The sequence below is a fragment of the Polypterus senegalus genome, chromosome 12 (genome assembly GCF_016835505.1).
Source record: "Polypterus senegalus isolate Bchr_013 chromosome 12, ASM1683550v1, whole genome shotgun sequence".
In the NCBI taxonomy this organism is placed as follows: domain Eukaryota; kingdom Metazoa; phylum Chordata; class Cladistia; order Polypteriformes; family Polypteridae; genus Polypterus; species Polypterus senegalus.
This window is the reverse complement of record NC_053165.1, coordinates 56,038,504-56,057,343: the sequence shown is the minus strand read 5'-3', so window position 1 is coordinate 56,057,343 and position 18,840 is coordinate 56,038,504. Positions and strand designations below refer to the sequence as shown.

General features: G+C 37.8%; 1 protein-coding gene across 2 annotated transcripts in view; it reads right to left on the bottom strand.

The window, feature by feature from the left end:
- zdhhc8b (zinc finger DHHC-type palmitoyltransferase 8b) overlaps window positions 1-16,172 on the bottom strand; it is a 39,206-nt gene extending 23,034 nt beyond the window's left edge. The window contains exon 1 of one of the 2 annotated variants that reach the window (XM_039771471.1): window positions 15,828-16,172. In XM_039771471.1, the coding sequence (XP_039627405.1) occupies window positions 15,828-15,934 (107 nt within the window). In that variant the 5' untranslated portion in view covers window positions 15,935-16,172. The other variant, XM_039771473.1, reaches the window with a different exon arrangement.
- Window positions 16,173-18,840: the final 2,668 nt, after the last annotated feature.

The following is an 18,840-nucleotide window of genomic DNA, read 5'->3' as shown; positions in this document are numbered from 1 at the left end:
GAAAAAAAATAATAAGATTGCTTGCTAAATTAACAAAACTACTATGCATAGCCTTAATGAGGGAATACATGAATGAATGTAGTTAAAAATGTCCATCCATTTTCTAGCCTGCTTTTCTAGTTCAGGGACATTTCGAGACAGTGTTGTGTACAGCAACACTTGGGTACAAGGTGCTAAACAACATTGGATGGGCCACCACTCTACTGCAGCACACACAAATACCAATAAGCGTCCAGATTAAGCTAATCCAAATGTCTTTGGGATATGTGAGGAAAACTGTTGTACCCTGAGGAAACCCAACGCTACACAGGGAAAACAGCAGTACCAGCTACAGTTGTAATAATTAAACATTGAGAGAAATCAGAAACCAACAGGATATCTCTGCAACAATGACAAGTCCACAACAGTAATTACATATGAGCCGCTTTTACACATTTGTTCCAAAAACGTTTAGGTGTTGGTGGTTTTCAAACTTCCACATTGGCCAAACATTCACATGACGTAGCTCATAATCAAATTAAACCCAGTGGCTTTAACTGATCTGACATATAAACAGATCTGTCTCTGATGACAAGATATCCAAATCATATGTGAAGGTGCAGAATCACAAAGACTGTTAAAATGGCTTACTTATTCACAAATAAGAAATCTGCAGAGCTTGTTTGGTTTTTCAGGCCAAAGAAAATCAATGTTTTGAATGCAATGAATGGCTATGATATATTTTGTTTAATGGATGACATCATTACTCCAATGAAGGACACCAGTCCAGTTTAAGATAAACACACATACATATTCCACAAAGATAAGCAAAAGCAAATTCTGACAGTCTGCAAGACACTTTGAAAACAATACATCAAAAAATGTGCTTAACGGATTTTGATAATAATAGATACATCTTCTAAAAAAAAAAAAAGATCTTACAAAGAATTTTAAAGTGGAGATAAATGTAGCCAATGAAAAAGGAGGGACAGATATGAAAAATGAAAGCACCAGTTGGTGGATAGAATCTGATGCTTTGATACTTAGCTTATCTGACTTGTCTATGAAAGGTTATCTTTCATTTAATATTATTGAACAGGTAATGTTTCCAGATTGTACTGATGAAAAAAAACAAAACTCTCAAAACAGCAAATGTTACAAATCTGCCAAAGGGACAACTTCAAAACACTATTTAAACCAAGCGTTTCTACAAAAGAAGATTTAAAAAGTGTTTGTAAATGACATATTGTAAATAAAGCAATCCAAAATAATCTTGACAATATGATTTCAATCTGATTTCATTAAAATTAACTTTACTTTTCATATTTCATGCACAAAATATCAGTGAATACATCTGGTATGTGTACACAGCAAGATAAACAAGATTACCCTAGTCTTCCTTTTAAAAACCAAGTTGAAAATCAAACTGAAATCTATAAAATCCACCTCATTAGATGGGGTTTGAACTGGGAGAAATGTATTTTATAACACAGTGCATTAGCCACCATGTTGCACTGCCTGCTATGAAACAGAACAGGACAAAACAAGCATTAACTAAGAGGCAGAAAGTTTAAGCCTGAAGAGAAACAATGATTACAAAAGAGTCTCACTTCCACTCACTTATGCGCATCAAACATTCTGAATATCTCCACATCTTTTGGCAGATTGTACACTTAAAATCCCATGGCTGGGATTTTTCTGGCAAATGCAGGGTGTGCCACAATATTACATAGCAGAGCACACCATCACACAAACATTAGCTATTACATCTGTTTTTTAAACCAAATGTACAAAGAAAAATGTGCAGCCTGCTAACACTGAAAATTACAAACGTTTAAGAATGTCAGCATCTTTGTAATGGTTACCTATAGAATAGACACTATATAAAATACTGTCAGATACATTGTTATTATGATACAGTGTTTTAATGCCTTTTCCAGGGTAATGTATAAAATCAGGGTATCTTACCATTATTAACGGATACTTGTTACAGGTGGCAAGTTAATGATCTGTTTAAGGCCACAAAGTGATGCAGAGGAGGGAAATGAACTAAAAGTCTCTGGGGTGAAGTCCAATGTCTTGGCACCTGCACTACATTACCAGAATTTATTTTTACTACTGCAGTGTTGGAAGCCTCCCTTTGCCTTTATAAAAACATGTCTTATTTCATTCCAGCCACACAGCATGCTATGCATTGCAAACACATTTATCTAGCCAACCGATTATGAACTTCTCAAAAATGTTCAAGATCCCAAAGGTATACTCAGAAGGATATGATAGGGCCAGTATTCGGACAGTTAAAAAAAAAGTCAAAAGTTCTGTTTTACTTTAGGCTGAGGCTCATAGCCAATGAACAGATGCTCGCAGAACTTTTTAAAGATGGTGCAGCCACACTGAGGAGACCTCAAAAGGAGAAGGCAACAGCCATTAACTTAGTACCCACTACCAGAGTCATACAAAATTTTAACTCCAAGTTTTCAAAGCTAAAATGCCACCAACAGAGGAAGAAGAATACATCACAAAATAAACTGCTGTGTTATTTTTTCGTGTGCTACCTTCTTTCATGTGGTACCCTTCATGCAGCAAAAACACATCCTCCAATGCTAAACAGCATACTATAGAAAGGTTATAACAAACTGACGTCCTTCTACATCATATTAAAATCTATAGCTGGGTATGCTGCCCACTTGCCAACAACAAAAAAATATGGTGCACTTATTTGTCCTTCAAGGGCCATGTGTGTCTTCCAACTGTTAAATACGTTTAGACTAAGGTGTCTCTATTTTACCCTTCGTGCCTTTCACTAAAATATACATTTTGTCTAACAGGAGAAGTTCTCCTCTCCAGCTCCCAGAAACAGTTACCCACATGTACACATACCTCTACCAACAGGAAACACAGATATCAATGATTGTATATAGTGATTTTTAGATAGCCAAACGACTAGAGACACTGAGCAAGCCAGCTTCAGGGAGCTAAACATACTCAATGGGCATACTGAGCATAGCAGCCGAAGACATTAGATAAGTATGACCTCAAAAGACCCACACATGATTATTTGAATCAGTACACAATTTAAAAATAAACAAGAAAGGAGACGGTGCCAGTTATCTAAGGTCTGATTCGATGACACATATATGCAAAAGTATCTGTTTAAAATTTGTAGGACAAAAAAGAAATAATATGCAAAGGATAGTTAGCCAGATGACACATTTCATTCAACAAGACTGCCGAGAAACAAGAGTGAGTGGGGAGCAAAGGGAACCAGGTGCACACTGGTGGAGGGTTCCCACTAAATATCAGACAAGCTGGTATTCTCGTATAATGACTGGTAGAAAATGATGCCAGCCAACAAGCTCAGTTGTGTGTGCTCCAATTGACATTGAAGGCATTAAGATTTATCAGTAGGTGCAGTCTTACACAGATCTGGTGACACCAGCCTAGGCTGGGCTCTGGCTTGCCCTTTACTTTCATCATTTAATTAGGCGGTGGAGGTGCAACAGCCAAAAAGTACTAGGTCACTAGTCTGGTTCTAAATACTGATAATATTTCTGAAAGGGCTAAAATATGCACCATCATAATTTTGGGAGACCTGAAAATCCAAACAATAGCAGAGAGAAACAGCTTTTGAATCCTAAGTTTTAAATTAACAGCTAAACCAAATATCAATTAAAACAAATGACAAAAAAATTTTATGCTGACCAATACATTTTTGCTTGCAACAGAAAGAGGCAATTGCTTTCCACGGTGGTGCCAGCCACTATAGGCCCCCAGTGACAAATGGGGCCTGAAACTACCACCAAAAAGTATTCAAGGACACTGTAACAGAAGGATTATGGGAGAAGGGGAGAGAGAAAGAGAGAGAGAGTGTAAGAATGTACATCTCTGTACACTCATTCCACCTTTCATTCCATGGCATAATTATTTTAAGAAGCCTGTAATTATCGCTGATTTCACCAGCACATGCATCCAGAAGTATCAGAATCACAAGACAAGAACAGGAAGAGAGCAAAATATCAAACAGAAGCAGCCAAGAAAAGGATTTACAATCGTCACAATGAGGCATTCGGGGTCTCCAGGAGTCATAGCCACCTTCCAACTCTTGGACGGGACTCTTCTAATTCCAGTATTCAAATCCCACACTCCCACTACTCCCAGTTGTAAGAAACCCCCTGTTCATTGTGTCCAGTCTTTAAACTTGTCTGTATTCCTCATGAACATCACTACTATTCCTTTCAACCTCAGGAGTACATAAAGCATTTAACACAATAAAGACCCCATAAAACCCACCAGACTTGACAGTAATTACATTAGCCTTTATAGCCTATGAATCCTAAATGTTGAATCTTTTACCAGTGCAATAAATACCCAGCCTAGATAACAGAAAGTATACAACAATGTGCAGAACAGATTAACCGGGGTCAGACTTTACTTTTCAGAGAGAGGAAGCAAATCCTAATCTGCAGCAATTTACCAGTTCTGCTTTACCAGGTAATGAAAGTCAATTGTCCTGAATACTCACATTTTAGCTACTCCTTCATGACTGATATAGAGCTTGATCTCAAAACCTCCTCTTTAACAAAAATTATTATTCCTTCCAATATGTATACATGTACATAAGGCCTACAAATAGTGACAACTGGCTTCAGTTCCAACACATGGACATCCAAGCATCAGATAGATAGCCAAGTGTCAGAATTCTGCAATTTTATTTACATGGGAGTCTGACTGAGGCAGACTTTAACAATCTGTAGTTTAACTAGGGAGTCTGAGTGTATCATTCATCCATCCATTATCCAACCCGCTATATCCTAACACAGGGTCAATCAATCAATTTAACAGAAGTGCCTTTCTTAATAATCTTGTAAATTCTGAAACTTTGCTATCTAGAAGTATGATTCTGTCAGATCTCGAAATTCAAAAGAATATATATTAACTTTACTTTCTACATTTCTCATCAGGTTAGATCTTACTATCCTACAGCTTTGTCACTTTGAATTCTGGCCCTGTCTGAGATTGCTTTCCTACAACTTCACCTCCTGGTAGCCTGATTTTGTAAAAATTGCTGCATATTACACCTTTATCTTCAGTGGAAGCTGATCCCATCATTTTCCTGCATTTCACTTCTATGAATCGGATTATGTTAGCTCTAGCTATTCAGCAGGGATGTGTAATCTGATGTTGAGAGGGTCTCACTATCCAACACCTATAAAACACAAGACCTTATCTTCTGAAACCAGTCTCCACTAAACAGAGATTTGCTAAAAAAAAAAAAGGAGGAAGTAGCCAACAATATTCAATATTGAAATAAGCAGAATTTATTTACATTAAGAAAAACATCAGTGAGATAACCATATTTTAATATCATATATATCAGAAGCAAAACTGAATCTCCCCAGACATCAGTCAGACTATTGATTTCTAATATAATTTGTAAACCAAACTGCTCTTGATCAGCACCTCTATCTCAATGCAAACAGTGGAAACCTACATTTTCAAGAATGAATTAGTGCTAATTTGCTTTTTTTCTTTCTAAATATCTTGTGAAGTGTTACATCATCATCATCTCCCACTGCCTTCCACCACCACATACAGCTGCTTCCTTCATAATTTATCACCATAACAACCTCTCTATGTCAGGACTCTGCAAAGCACAGCATACGGCCTCCTGGCAGTCATGCACTGAGGGTACAGGGCCTGCCTCAGCCCACGCAGGGCTAACAAGAGAATGTCTCAATGGCACAGTGGTCCAGGTTCAAATCAGGAAGCCATCAAAAGCCAGCAGATGATAACTTGACACTACCAAGCATAAAATAGCATGTCTCTTGTAACTTCTCCAAGACAGCAGTCCCACTTCCTGTAACGCCATAAAAAAAAAACAACTTTAGACGACCTCAGGAAACCTGTTGAATGATGAATCTGATGTCTGAACAACATTACAGTTATTTCAGTCAATGTCTGACAGTTCAAGTCTTAGAAATAATGTTGTATTACCTGTAGTATGAGATACTGGCAGATCTAATAAGAGTTTGTGCAAAAATTTGAATCAACTACCTGGCACATCAACAACTTAAATTGAATATAAATAAATTATATAGAAGAGAAAACTGTTCAATATGACTAAAATGTAATATACAGCCCAATTAATTCTTGCAATATACATTTCTGACAACAACCATCAGACACCCCAATGATTTAAAATAAATAGTATGACACAGAAGATTCATAACCCTATGGGAGTTACTTAGACCTAATATTTTATTGTCTTCCTTATTACTCATCTATATAATCCTGCATTTTTTATAACTGACTTGTGTTATTTTATGTTGTAGTATCATTTGTTTAGAAATAGAACCCATTAGTTCATAGTTGATTGAAAAATTCTCTCTGTAAAACCAACTCCACAAAATTAAGTTAAATACAGTCTTGAAAAAGCAAACTGGCAATGTAAGAGCGACTCCACTTTCACACAGCTCTACATTTGGAACCAACATCAATCCAGAGGTTCTCGGCGATGCCACTATGAACTTACAGTCACTGATTTTTTCCAGCTTTTCTTATCTACCAGATAGCAAGCCTCTACTTGAAGCTTTATTTTTCTGAATGCCATTTTTAAATACTCCCATTAGGTTTTTCAGAATTGTTTTCTTTTGTGCAATATTTTTACAGCAAAATTCAGCAACATGTGTACTGGAATAAAGATAACAAGTGCAAGCATTTATTGACAGTGTTCAACACAAATTGAAAACTTCTGTCAGTAATGAAACAGAACATACAAATGGGTATCAAAGACGCTTGAAAGGACTAGCATTCTATTACTTGTGAACAACTGCACAGAATAAAGTAAAATAAAAAAAAAGTAAAAAAAAAAAAAAGCACACACAAAAAAAATTGAGCCACACAGTAATATAAGCAGGATGGAGTAAATCAGAAATCCCATGTAGGCAATGCACAAAGTAAGATAGAATGCTAAAAGCTCATTAAGTTTAAAGCTTAAGTGCAACTTTTTGGCTACTGGCTACCTCTGCCCACTGTTTACTGACCATCATTATTTAAGGGCACACTTAAGCCTAGTAGGCAGCACTAATCTCCTTAAAATGTATTTAAAAACAGCCATTCCAGCACACAGCATGCAGCCTTGCACCCACTACCTCAACTCATAGGAATAAACATTCAAGCCAGCCATAAATATCAGAGAAGAAAAAAATATGCAGTAAAGTGGAAGGTCACACTCGTGTTCATACTGTGCCCATGATCGCCTAATTTAGACTTGTCAAAACACCTAACAGGATGCAAATATTAGGAGAAAATACAAGCTTCAAACGAGGGTGAAACAGCCAGGATTCAGACTATAATCAAATCACTGTAAGGGACACCACTCTGGTACGATGCAATGTACCCATTATACACAACCTGTAGTACATTGTGTATTTCACAACATACCATAAGAAAAATGGCACCATTGTTTTGCAATGTAAAATCTGAAAGGTATACGTGCATGTCAATTCAGGGATTAAATCAGAACAGGCAGGGAAGTGCTGTAGCTAAGGCACTGGACCTTTAAAGTGCACATGGTTGTTAGTTAAATCCCTCTTTTCCTGGAAGGTTTTATGGTGGTAACAAGCCGAGTAGGTTTCACTAGACTTCCCTATTTCCAGGTCTACTCAGAGAATTTCCCAAGAGCCTTCATGGCATCTGAGATGACTAGCCCTTCAAATGTTTCTTGTGTGTATCTCTGGTGTCACCATGCAGTGAACTGTGTCTAATTATCAACTGTGGGAATGTCCCATGAAACAACTTCAATATATGCCTTATCCATGTGAACCACATTTTTATAGTCTATATCAGCAACAGCCTAACTCTGAGGTCCTTGATTATTGTTGAGATCCTCACAAACATACGGAAAAAAACTTATTTTGGCAACTTGTAATCATTCGTTCAATTACTAACCACAGCCCATGACTACAATTGAAAATCTGTGTGCTGATAAGAGTAGTGTAGTCACACTCTTGTTCTATAGAAAAAGTATTGCAAACCCTGCACTAAACGGCATGACACAGATTAAATATTACTATTATTATTACTACTGTCACATGAGCTCTACTACTCCTGTATTCTATTGGATTGGGAATGTATTAGAAGAGGACTTCATTCGACATTAGGTCAATACAGAAATGGAGAGGAAAGCTACTAGGAATTCACATATCACTGCCACCTGGGATATAATCAAAAATAAAGGACACAGAAAAATCTCAAAGCACTCCATACATGTGCTGCTGTCCCAGTTTCTCTCTCCTACAATTATTGCCTCTTTAGTCCTATTAAAAAAATCCTTCTCGCAGTATGGTGTCAGAGCTTGAGCAACACTAGCAGCTCAAGGAGATAAAGAATTTCATTTTAGATAGCTGCAAAATCTGAACAGCTTTTCATTTCTTTGTAAACAGATAAGGAAAGGACTTTAGCTAGCAGAAGCACATAGTTTAATAACTGAGTTTAAATGGAGAAAAAAAAAAAAAACAATACAAAAAACTTGCTTTAAGAATGATGACCCAGAGTTATTTATGAAGATATCCAGGGACTAAGACACAAGGGTTTTGACTCTACTGGTCCAGATAAATTTTATAAGGCCTTCTAGTTTAACAGACAGACACAGAGAGCTGGAAAACTAGGCTGTTTTCTAAAATAATGTGAAGGTGTCAGTGGAGACAGAAATGTTGATACAGGCTTTGCAGTGCACTTTTGGAAAAACAGAATTTGTGAGGGGTATAGACATCTATTTTTGCTTCTTTTTCAATAAGCAGCATCACCATCATTATCTTGTTCTACGGCAGATACCAAATACACATTCCATGCTACCAGAGAAGTGACAAGTGATGAAATGGTAGATATACCAACAAATTTAATTATACAATAAGCCTGATTGCAAGGATCATTCAAGCAAGATCTTTCTGGTGAGCAAGCTTATTTCCTCAGTGGAGAAGCAGACAGGAGGCACCAGGAGTCTGTCTGAGATGCCATGGAGATAATTTTCAAATTGACTGAGCTATAAACTAATGTATTTTGGTAATATGTCTAGGATAAAAAAAAAATACAATCATATACCCTTCACCATAATCATTAACATTAATGGGTGATCAGCAGCACAGCAAGGGTTAACAGTGATACAATTCTCGTTGGATAACATGAACAACTTTATTAGATGTTTCAAACTGAGAAGTATCTGAGAAAATTAATAATGGGAGGAAGTACATCCTTCCATTTTCTTAACCCACTTATCCAGAGCAGGGTTGAAGGGCAACTGGAGTCTATCCCGCAATTCATAGAGTGCAAGGCAGGAATAATACCTGGACAGTGCGCCAGTCAATCACAAGGAAAACACACACACACACAAACTGGGGGCTAATTTAACAATGCCATTTCACATAACCTGCATGAGTCTGGAATGTGGGAGGAAACCCACACAGAATGGGGAGAACATGCAAACTCCACGCAGGGGGCACCCTCCTTTATGCGAGCGAGCAGCACTACCTCTCTTCCACTATGCCACACATAATGGCAGGAAGTTTGGCAGTAAATTCTCTGGCAAACCAACCAGAGTTATTTCCTGCTTTGTACCCAATGCTTCCAGGATAGCATGTAGTTTTCTGCTAGTGTGGAAAATAGCTGAATGGATGGATAGGCCAAGATAGGATGAGTAAAACCATAAAAAAAGCATGACACAATACTGTTTCTTTTTGTTTTAATCACCGCAAAGCTTTTTGGTAATAACAGTTCAAGAGAGGTTGTAGAACTAAAAGCCTTTCCACAGTATAACACAGTGGAAACACTTCAATAATGCTCACTTGGCCTATGTCCTGTTCCAACTAACAAGCTCCCTGGACTTGCTTGTTTGATTTAGACTGCATCTACATGACAAAATGTCACAGATTTTGCATAATGTGGGCAAGTAGAAAGAATAGAAATTTGTAAGCAAATGAAAGGAAGGCTGTAAGTGTGGACAAATACAGGGTTTTAAACAAAAGCACTCTCATTTCACAGTTTCACAACAGGAGTGTCCAAAGCAGACAGAATGAAAAACTTGGGCAATCACGTTGTTAGTATATGCTAAGATGATGATGGGAGAATTAAAGAAGAAATCCAAAATTGAAATATTTGATGTTTAAAAAAGAAAACAGAATCTCTACAGGCTCTGGGTACATTGATGACAAAAAGTAACACCTAAACCTAAACATATTTCATTATATCTGGTGAAAGAAATTAATTGTATTTTTAATAAACCATTAATACGCACATTCCAGGAATCATTGCACATATGTAAAGTACATGGTGACCAAAAAGTTGAAAATGTAATTATGACAGACAAGAAGGGAGACAAATGAGTTATTGTGACCTCAGACCAATAAAGGCAGCCTTTGTAATGTGTGGAATATCAAAATCAGCACTAAAAAGAAAACGTGTTGTATTAAAACAGAATTATAAGTTGTTAAACCTTGGTGATCAAACTACTAGCGTATGAAACAAAAAGTAAATTACACATAATTCTTTATATACTCAAAATATTTTTTGTTATGATTCTGCACAGGTGAGTGTTAGTATTATTAGTATTCACTGATTTCAGTGGTAAATGACAAAACTGTCCAATCCACTGGTTAATTTGGAGGGAATAAAAAACACAAATTGGAAGACAATGCGCATATTAGACAGACTTTGGAATCTTCACTGGGACCATAATTTTTGCTAATTTTTAATAATGGCCCAAAATTGTGGAAAAAAAGCAAAATTGAGATAAAAATGGTAAGTTGATAGCAAAATCAGTTTAAAAGATTTCAGCATTTTTCAAAACTAACTAAAGGCCTGGAAAATGCAACTCAAAATACATGTATACATATTTTTGAATTTTGGTCTCAGTACATTACAAAGGGAAGAAATGTTATTCTGCCCCTTTCCTTCTTTTTCTACCCTAAACTTAGATTGGTCAATAAAACATGAAATATCCAGTTATCATCACCACATCTTTTATATCCTTTTGCTTTGCTTATAACCCTGTGTCCTTACACCCAACAACAGCAACAGACCTTTATGCAAGATTGTATGAAGTTTCCCCATCATCGTCTGAACATTACATGGACCTCTATTTTTAAAAATATTATCATTGTGGCTGGCCACACCAACCTTCAAAATATCCAATTTAAATTTGTATATAGGCTATACCAAGACGTCATCATTCACTATACAGCCAACCTCAGACCCTTTCAATTTTCTTTATCAAATTAATGCACTGTTTAACATCCTTCATATCTTTTGGGAATGCCTCACTGTTGCTGCCTTAAGCTTTGATGTTGCTACTTTTATGATTTCTGTATTTCCTATAGACATCCTTTTATTACCTCAAGTCCTTCAATTGTTGAGCTTTACCCCTCTATCTCATTTATATGAAACAAAGACATTTTTCATTTGGAAAAATTGCTGTCAAATCAGCTCTTGTCTCCTGTTGGAAAGCACCAGATTCTCGTGTCTTGACACTTGGACGACATCCTTTCTTAATCTGCCACTGTTAGAGCTTTCAGAGTCAAGATTAATGGGGCATCTGGGGCCAATATAACCAAGTAGGTACATCTGGCAGATAGGGTAGAGCACCAGATAACTGGTCACCCTTTCCAATAACTGCAATAAAGTCCCATGGGACTTGAAGTTTGCTGGGCCAACAGCTTCTCATCTCTTCCTCTCTCCCAGCTCAAGCATCTTAAACCATATGCAATAAAATAACTCAAAGATTAGAGTGAGGTTGTGCAGAATGGACATTCTTCCTTTTTACATAATTTAATAAATACTGTCTAATTGAAATGATGATTTTGTATGGTTGGAAAAATCAGTTTAATGAGTTTAAATAGTGCAAAGTACTACATGTGAGAAAAAGGTACATCAATTATAAATACAAGATGGGAGTCACTGTCATACAGGAAGCAACTTCCGAAAAGGATTTAGGAATATATGTTAACACATTTTAATCGACTAAACAATGCCCAGAGGCAATTAAAAACGTAAATAAAATGTTAGGTTATATAATAAAAATTGTTGAATTTTAGCCAAGAGCCATTGTGTTCAAATTAAATAATGCACTAGTAAGCCAGCATCTGGAGCATTGTGTGTAGTATTGGTCATCAGTAATGGTCACCATGCTACAAGAAAGACATAGTAAAACTTACAGATATGCGGAGGAGATCAACCAAGTGCATCCCAGGGTTTAAGGAGACATCCTACTCTAACAGACTCAGAGAATTACATTTTTTTGATCTCAAGAAGCAGAGACTGTATGAACACCTAATCCAAGTCTTCAAAATTCTAAAAGGCATTGATAAAGTGGATCCAGCAACATTCATTCAGCTTAAGGGTAAATCACCTACTCAATGACACTGGTGGAAATTAAGGGGAAGTGAAGCCAGGAAGCACTTCTTTACACAAAGTATTGTGGGAATCTGGAACACATTACCAAGACATGTAGTTGAAGCAGAAGGTTTCGCAACATTCAAAAAAATCTGGTTGAGATAGTGGAACAGCTTAGCTATGAGCTAAACAGATGGGCTTGATGGACTGAATGGTCTCCGCTTGCTTGTCATATTTCTTATAATCATTCAGACAGATTTACTTCTGCTACCATGTGTGTGCTTAAGCTAGTCACTGATCAGAAGTCAGTCAGGCTATTCTCCTTAACCCCTTCCCCACTACCAATCCTCAAGAAAAGAGGTCATGTTTTTCCAGAAACTGAAAGGTAAAAGACTTTCCCAAAGTAGCTGACTTCACTGTTGCAACTTTAGTGTATTCTTGTGTCTCATATCACCATGAATCTACTATTACATTTGCGCTTCCCTGTACACAGGGTGAATTTTCCAGTAACTCAAATAAGAGTCATGTGAGAAGCTAGTTTGCTTTATCTAAATATATTGTTATATCTATGGCTGCAAACTTGGGAATCTGTGTGTCTCTAAGCATTTAAATGTCTCTTAATCTTAATACCAGTGTTGCAGTAGTAGCTGGATCACGTATACAAAGTACTGTACAGTGTATTCTAATATGATTGTTTGCCTATAAATCTGTGTGCCTATGAATGTTTATTTTATAGAGTAGCACTCTTTGCGACTAAGCATCCATTCATTTTGTAAACCAGTAATTTGGTCGCCTATTTCAACATTACTAGGTGAAAAAAAGGATCTGATCCTGGATGGGACAAACCACACTAACTCTTACTGTTCTAATTTTGAGTGATTTTTAAAAGGAAAAAATAGAAAGCTTGAGTGAAATAGAAAAATAGAAAGCACTGCGTACTAAGTATTGTAGAATCCTCCATTATTTATAGTGCCTACCAGGGATGTGAACAACTGCAAAATATTCTATGAAATAATATGTATTCCAAATATGAAGGTAAATACTGTACTAGGAATTAAAACATCTTTATTGTGTATAGTGCTATGAGCTATCTACAGCATTTTCTATAAACAAAAAAGATCATGTTATATTATTATTATTCATTTATAATGATGCCTTTATTTACATTGTTTCAGATACAACTTTTTACATTTTGTTTTATCAATGCTACTGTATTTTCCAGTGCTTTTCATAGAAGACTAAATGCCATCACAAAATCAGCCGTCAATTAATTTTCTTAGCCAATACAATTCAAAATAAAGGAGGACCTTGAGTATATCCTGGGATTACTGGGCTTAGGGCAGGAGCCAATCCTGGATAGGCAACCAGGCTATCACAAAGCACATTCTCATTCGTTCTGGGCCAATTAAAGTCTCTAATTAATCTAATGTGCACATCACTGGGACTTGGAGATACCTTGGGAAAACAGGCATGAACATTGTGAGAATGTGTAAACTCCACATTGTCGATTAGGCCAGAATCTGACCCCGGTCTTCTGGAGCTGTTGGACTACAGTATTAAACAGCACACCACAATGCGGTCTTCAATCATACCTCATTACAATACCTCTTTATGCTGTAGAGTTCATACATTTTACAAAGAACCATCCTCAAGTACTTTTGAAAATCATTTTGCTCTATATAATGCCCTTCATTGTTGGAAAAATGCTATTCCAGTCTATGTAATATAGTGTGCATCATTTCAACAATAAAGATTTTACCAAATATTTATTAAATCCCACCGATAGATAGATAGATAGATAGATAGATAGATAGATAGATAGATAGATAGATAGATAGATAGATACTTTATTGATCCCAAGAAATTTAAGTTTCATAAGTCTCTTGACAATGTTAGGTATAGAACCTTTTGCAGAGCATTGAATACAGTTATTTTATACAGTCTTTAAAAGTGATCCAAGCATTAATGTAGAAATATCATACAAAATAACGGAATATTTTTCATGGTGAATTAAGGTGTGCCTCAGAGCTCTTTCCTCTAAATACTCAACTTGAATAGTGTCTTTATGAGAAAGTTGTCAGAAGCCAATTAACAAAAACAGTATGGGCACCACAATAAATCATTTGCAAACCAATTATCAATTGATATTGTACTCTTTACCAAAGCCATCTACAATGTTATCATATACTCTGTGTTTAATATTGTGTTGTTGGATTTTTGTGGGCCTCTGGGTCTGTATGCAAGAAAAACAGCATCAAATATTACAGTGAATGAATTACAGATGAAAGTCTGACCTCCAATCACACCTGAAATTGTTATAAATTCACACAGATCTACGTAACATAAAACATTACCTAATGAAATTATAATGTGAGGAATTCATCACACCTAGATGTGCATCAGATATTTCTGCCATCAAGAACATCTTTCTCAGAAATCAATTTGCTGAAACTTGACAGCTAAAGTCATTTCAAAAATCTCAAAGAGCAAACAAAAGATGCTGTAAAACCATTTAAAAGCATATGACCATTAACAGATATATATCAAAATCGTAGATCAATTCTGATTCTCACATACCAGCTAAACCTGTAGGCTGAATCCTCATCAAAGACAAGGAGAAAACTTTTAACAATATCATGGGAGGACACATACATATACTGGTACTCATCCCATTTTGGACTCAAAAGAGCAGTAGTAGGACCAGGCATCTGCTCAGAGAGTAGTTAGGTCATTTATAATGACCAAAAATAAAATGATTGGGCTCTAAAAGAATGCCTGAGGTGTATTTATGGGGTCACATAAATACAGCAGTTGACCTTTAATAGGGTGGGAAAGGGAAACAACACTGTCTGATGTGGGAGTGATGGGAACACATGAGGGGGGACACCACTAGCTTGTAAGGATTTTGTCTAGAATGTGGGTCTCACACACTAGTGAAGGGCACAGAGACTCTCCGAGAGGCTGGCATCAACACTAACAAAAGAGTGGTTAGGTAGTCACCACCTTGATGTACAAAATGGTGGTGGGGGGTTGCTCTTCGGAAAAATTATGGACCACACGTAGCGGCAACCTTAGGTAAGCAGAAAAACTGGCATCCACTGTTGGGTGGGGCATACAAATGAACTATCCCTGGTGGGCACGTCAAGGAGCTAACTGGGAGGAGACGCCGATGAGCTGCTCATTCAGACTGGCTTGCGCCGAGGTCACTGACGCGCTGTCGGTTAATGCATCAAGGCTTTTGGGGACATGTATTTATATAAACCAATACACATATACACAGACACACAAGAAGGGGTCACAAAGGCCAAGCACTGACAAGGGTGGAGGTGTCTGATCAACACCTCCGCTGACACCCGGCTTACCAGCAATGAAGCCACGAGATGAAACGAAACGCTGGAACTGAGAGCTTCATGGAGGCCCGGGTATCTCCCATACTGCCCACCTCGATGCCCCCATTAACTTACGTGAAGACGAAGAACAAAGTGCTGGAGCCCACGAGCAGAATGGCCGCGGTCGAAACGGGGATGTATTTCGTGGGTTTGAAGCTCTTCCCGGTGCTGTTGTCGGGCATCCTGGGATTTCCACATTCCCTCCTATGACTGGCGATGACAGAGACATAAGCGCATCCAGCCTCGCGACACACGGGCGCAACTACGAGAGCATCCCTTCACGGCCGTGGCCGGGCGACGGACGAATCGGCAACTGGGAGCTAGCGTGCGGGCGGAGAAAAGACGCCGGGCTCGCCTCGTAGCCTAGCAAATCCCACCCTGAGCAATCCGGCCCAGCGGAGGGGTCACGGCGCAGCCGGGGAGGAGCCTCGTCGAGTGGGCGGGACGCGCGCAAAAACTAGGGAGCGCGCGGCACGGTCTGCACGCCACGCCACGCCCCCGCTTCTCGGCGTTTGCCCGCCTTTTATCAGTGAGCGGCTTTGGTTTGTTGAGAGGATTTCGTTTTGTTCATCTTTTTTACTGTGCTGGGTAGGAATACTTGACTTGACTTCTACTGCTTTCCTCCCTATTAATTCTAATACAGCATTTCAGTGGGATGGAAGCTCAGCGGGAACACAGTGTTTGGACCACTAGTTACGGCTTTTTATGTGTTATTTCAATGCACCCCTGGTGTGTCAGCAGGTGGCCTCCCTGAATATACAAAGGTAATGATGAGTGGGCTCGGGGCTTTAATATGGGACTTTTAACTTTTCCCTTCTGATCTCATTTGGGGTGAACGTGCGCATGTTTTACAGCCCGAAACTTAATGAAGAACTAGAGTCGGAAAATGAATGAGTGAAAGAATATAAAAGGAATGAATGAACGTTTAGACGTCAAGCTTGGCAAAGTTCTTCCTTAATGACATTTGAGCCAAGCTTAAAAATGTAAATTTTGCCTTTTGCACTTAATTGTCTGTCAGTAACTTTATGATGGGTTACTATTCCAACTGTTGTGAGCCGCACTCTGCTGCCATGTTGTACTGTCAATCAGTCAGTTTGTGTTTAATAAAAGTGACATCACAACGTCAAACTAAGGGTCAAGCGCCTTCACGAAGATGTTACAGTTTTAAGGGTATAAAAATCTGAGTTATCCTAAAGCCGCCCAAATTCGTGATATTCATAAGAAGTGTGCTGATTTATTTCCTGGGGCAGAAGTACATAATAAACAAGTATAGTTAAGTCAGATACTTGAAATACTAAAATGTGTGCGTCAGTTTCAATGTTTGAAGTCTAAATATTATTGATTTCAACAGAAATTTGCAATTTTTCACCAGCTTACAGAGATCCATAGAGGGCTAGGTCCCTAGAAAAGGATCCAAAATCTGAATTACCTTAAGCTGCCATGATTCAACGTTCATAAACATTGATTTAGAAGTACATAACAGACAAAAAAAAGTTGCGTCATATATTTAAATATGTGCTTTAGTTTAAATGTTTAAGATCTAAATGTTCTCAGTTTCAAAAGAAATTTGTAAATTTCCCCTTTCTGATAGAGAGGTATATAGAGCGCTAGATCCTTAATATAATTGCAAGCCTGAATTAGCCCCCCCTAATTCAGAGTGTTCTTAAAAAAATGTAATTTTTACTTTATGTGGTGAAGTACATAAAATACAAATAATACACAAAAATAGTTGCATTAAATAAACACAATGTTAAAATGGATGCTGCATGTTCTCAATTTCAATAGACAGCTGTCATTTTTCACCCTCTATGACAAAGGTGCAAAGAGGGCTAGATCCCTAATAAACAGTCAAAAATAACACAATTACTGAGCTTGAAATAGTCTAAAACAATACCCCACATGCTTATATTTGACGATTTGTCATTTTTAACCTTCTGGAAGTGAACCTTAAAGGGTCTGGACCATGTGTTAAAAGTCATATATCAAAAATATTATTAGACACATATAAATGAAATGTGTGTGTGTGTAAGAAGCAGTTTGCTCATGCTCAACCACAGCCACTAGATGGGACATGTATGCACATTCAAATTTTTTCAGGCCTTGCATACACCTCAGTTCTCACTATGAAAGATGCGTGTGTGTGTGTGTGTGTGTGTGTGTGTGTGTGTGTGTGTGTGTGTGGAGCAGTCCACTCTGCTCACACTCAACCACAACCACAGAAGTCGTGTGAATTCTATGGAAGATGTGTGACTTGCACTTAGTGAGATGGCGCATGCATCCACTTTTTCAGTGCTTGCATACACCTCACTTCTCATTCAACCCAAGCAGACTAACTCCGCCTTGTGGTACATGCGCATTGTATGTTCATACACTGAGCTACCATGCATTTGCCCAAGACAGGTTCCAGATCGTCCCGCTCAATTTGTGCCACAGCTGCACTCGACTACACGTCAGTCTAGGACAAGAGGCAACCTGTCCAAGCCCATTCGGCTGACACCTCGGCAAGTGCACCAATATAATAAAACTGCTAGAGAGTCTTTAGATTGTTTTTTTGTACCAGAGACCACACACAGCTAGTTATATTCATGATCAGCAACTACCAAATAGCATAAAACATAACTTCACATGGCTGTATTACCTATCCACATTTTATGAAAAGGAGTAACTTTAACCCATCATATCCTATTGGGGTGACCCCTGAGGCTGGTTGATGTGGTATGCACAAATTCAAATCCTTCAAATTATTTGCTGAACACAGCTATTGGCTTACCCGGTGTAATATCCAGCTAGATGGGAACTCATACAGAATGCAGCAGGGCATGCTTACATACACACATACACTATTTTTTGCTTTTTATATTGATGTTCTTGTCTTTGTGTTAACCTCCCTTTTGTATAATTCCATGTGCACCTGCTGCTTAGTTTGGAGGTTACCAGAGGGGTTTGGAGTCATATAGTTGTACCCTGTATGAAGTAGTTATTTATTTATTTTTTTTCCTGTTTTCTTTGTGTAGCTTTTGAAAAATTAATTAGGCACAGATTATCCAAAAGATAGCACATATTTGATGTTACTATTCCTTTTAGTTTT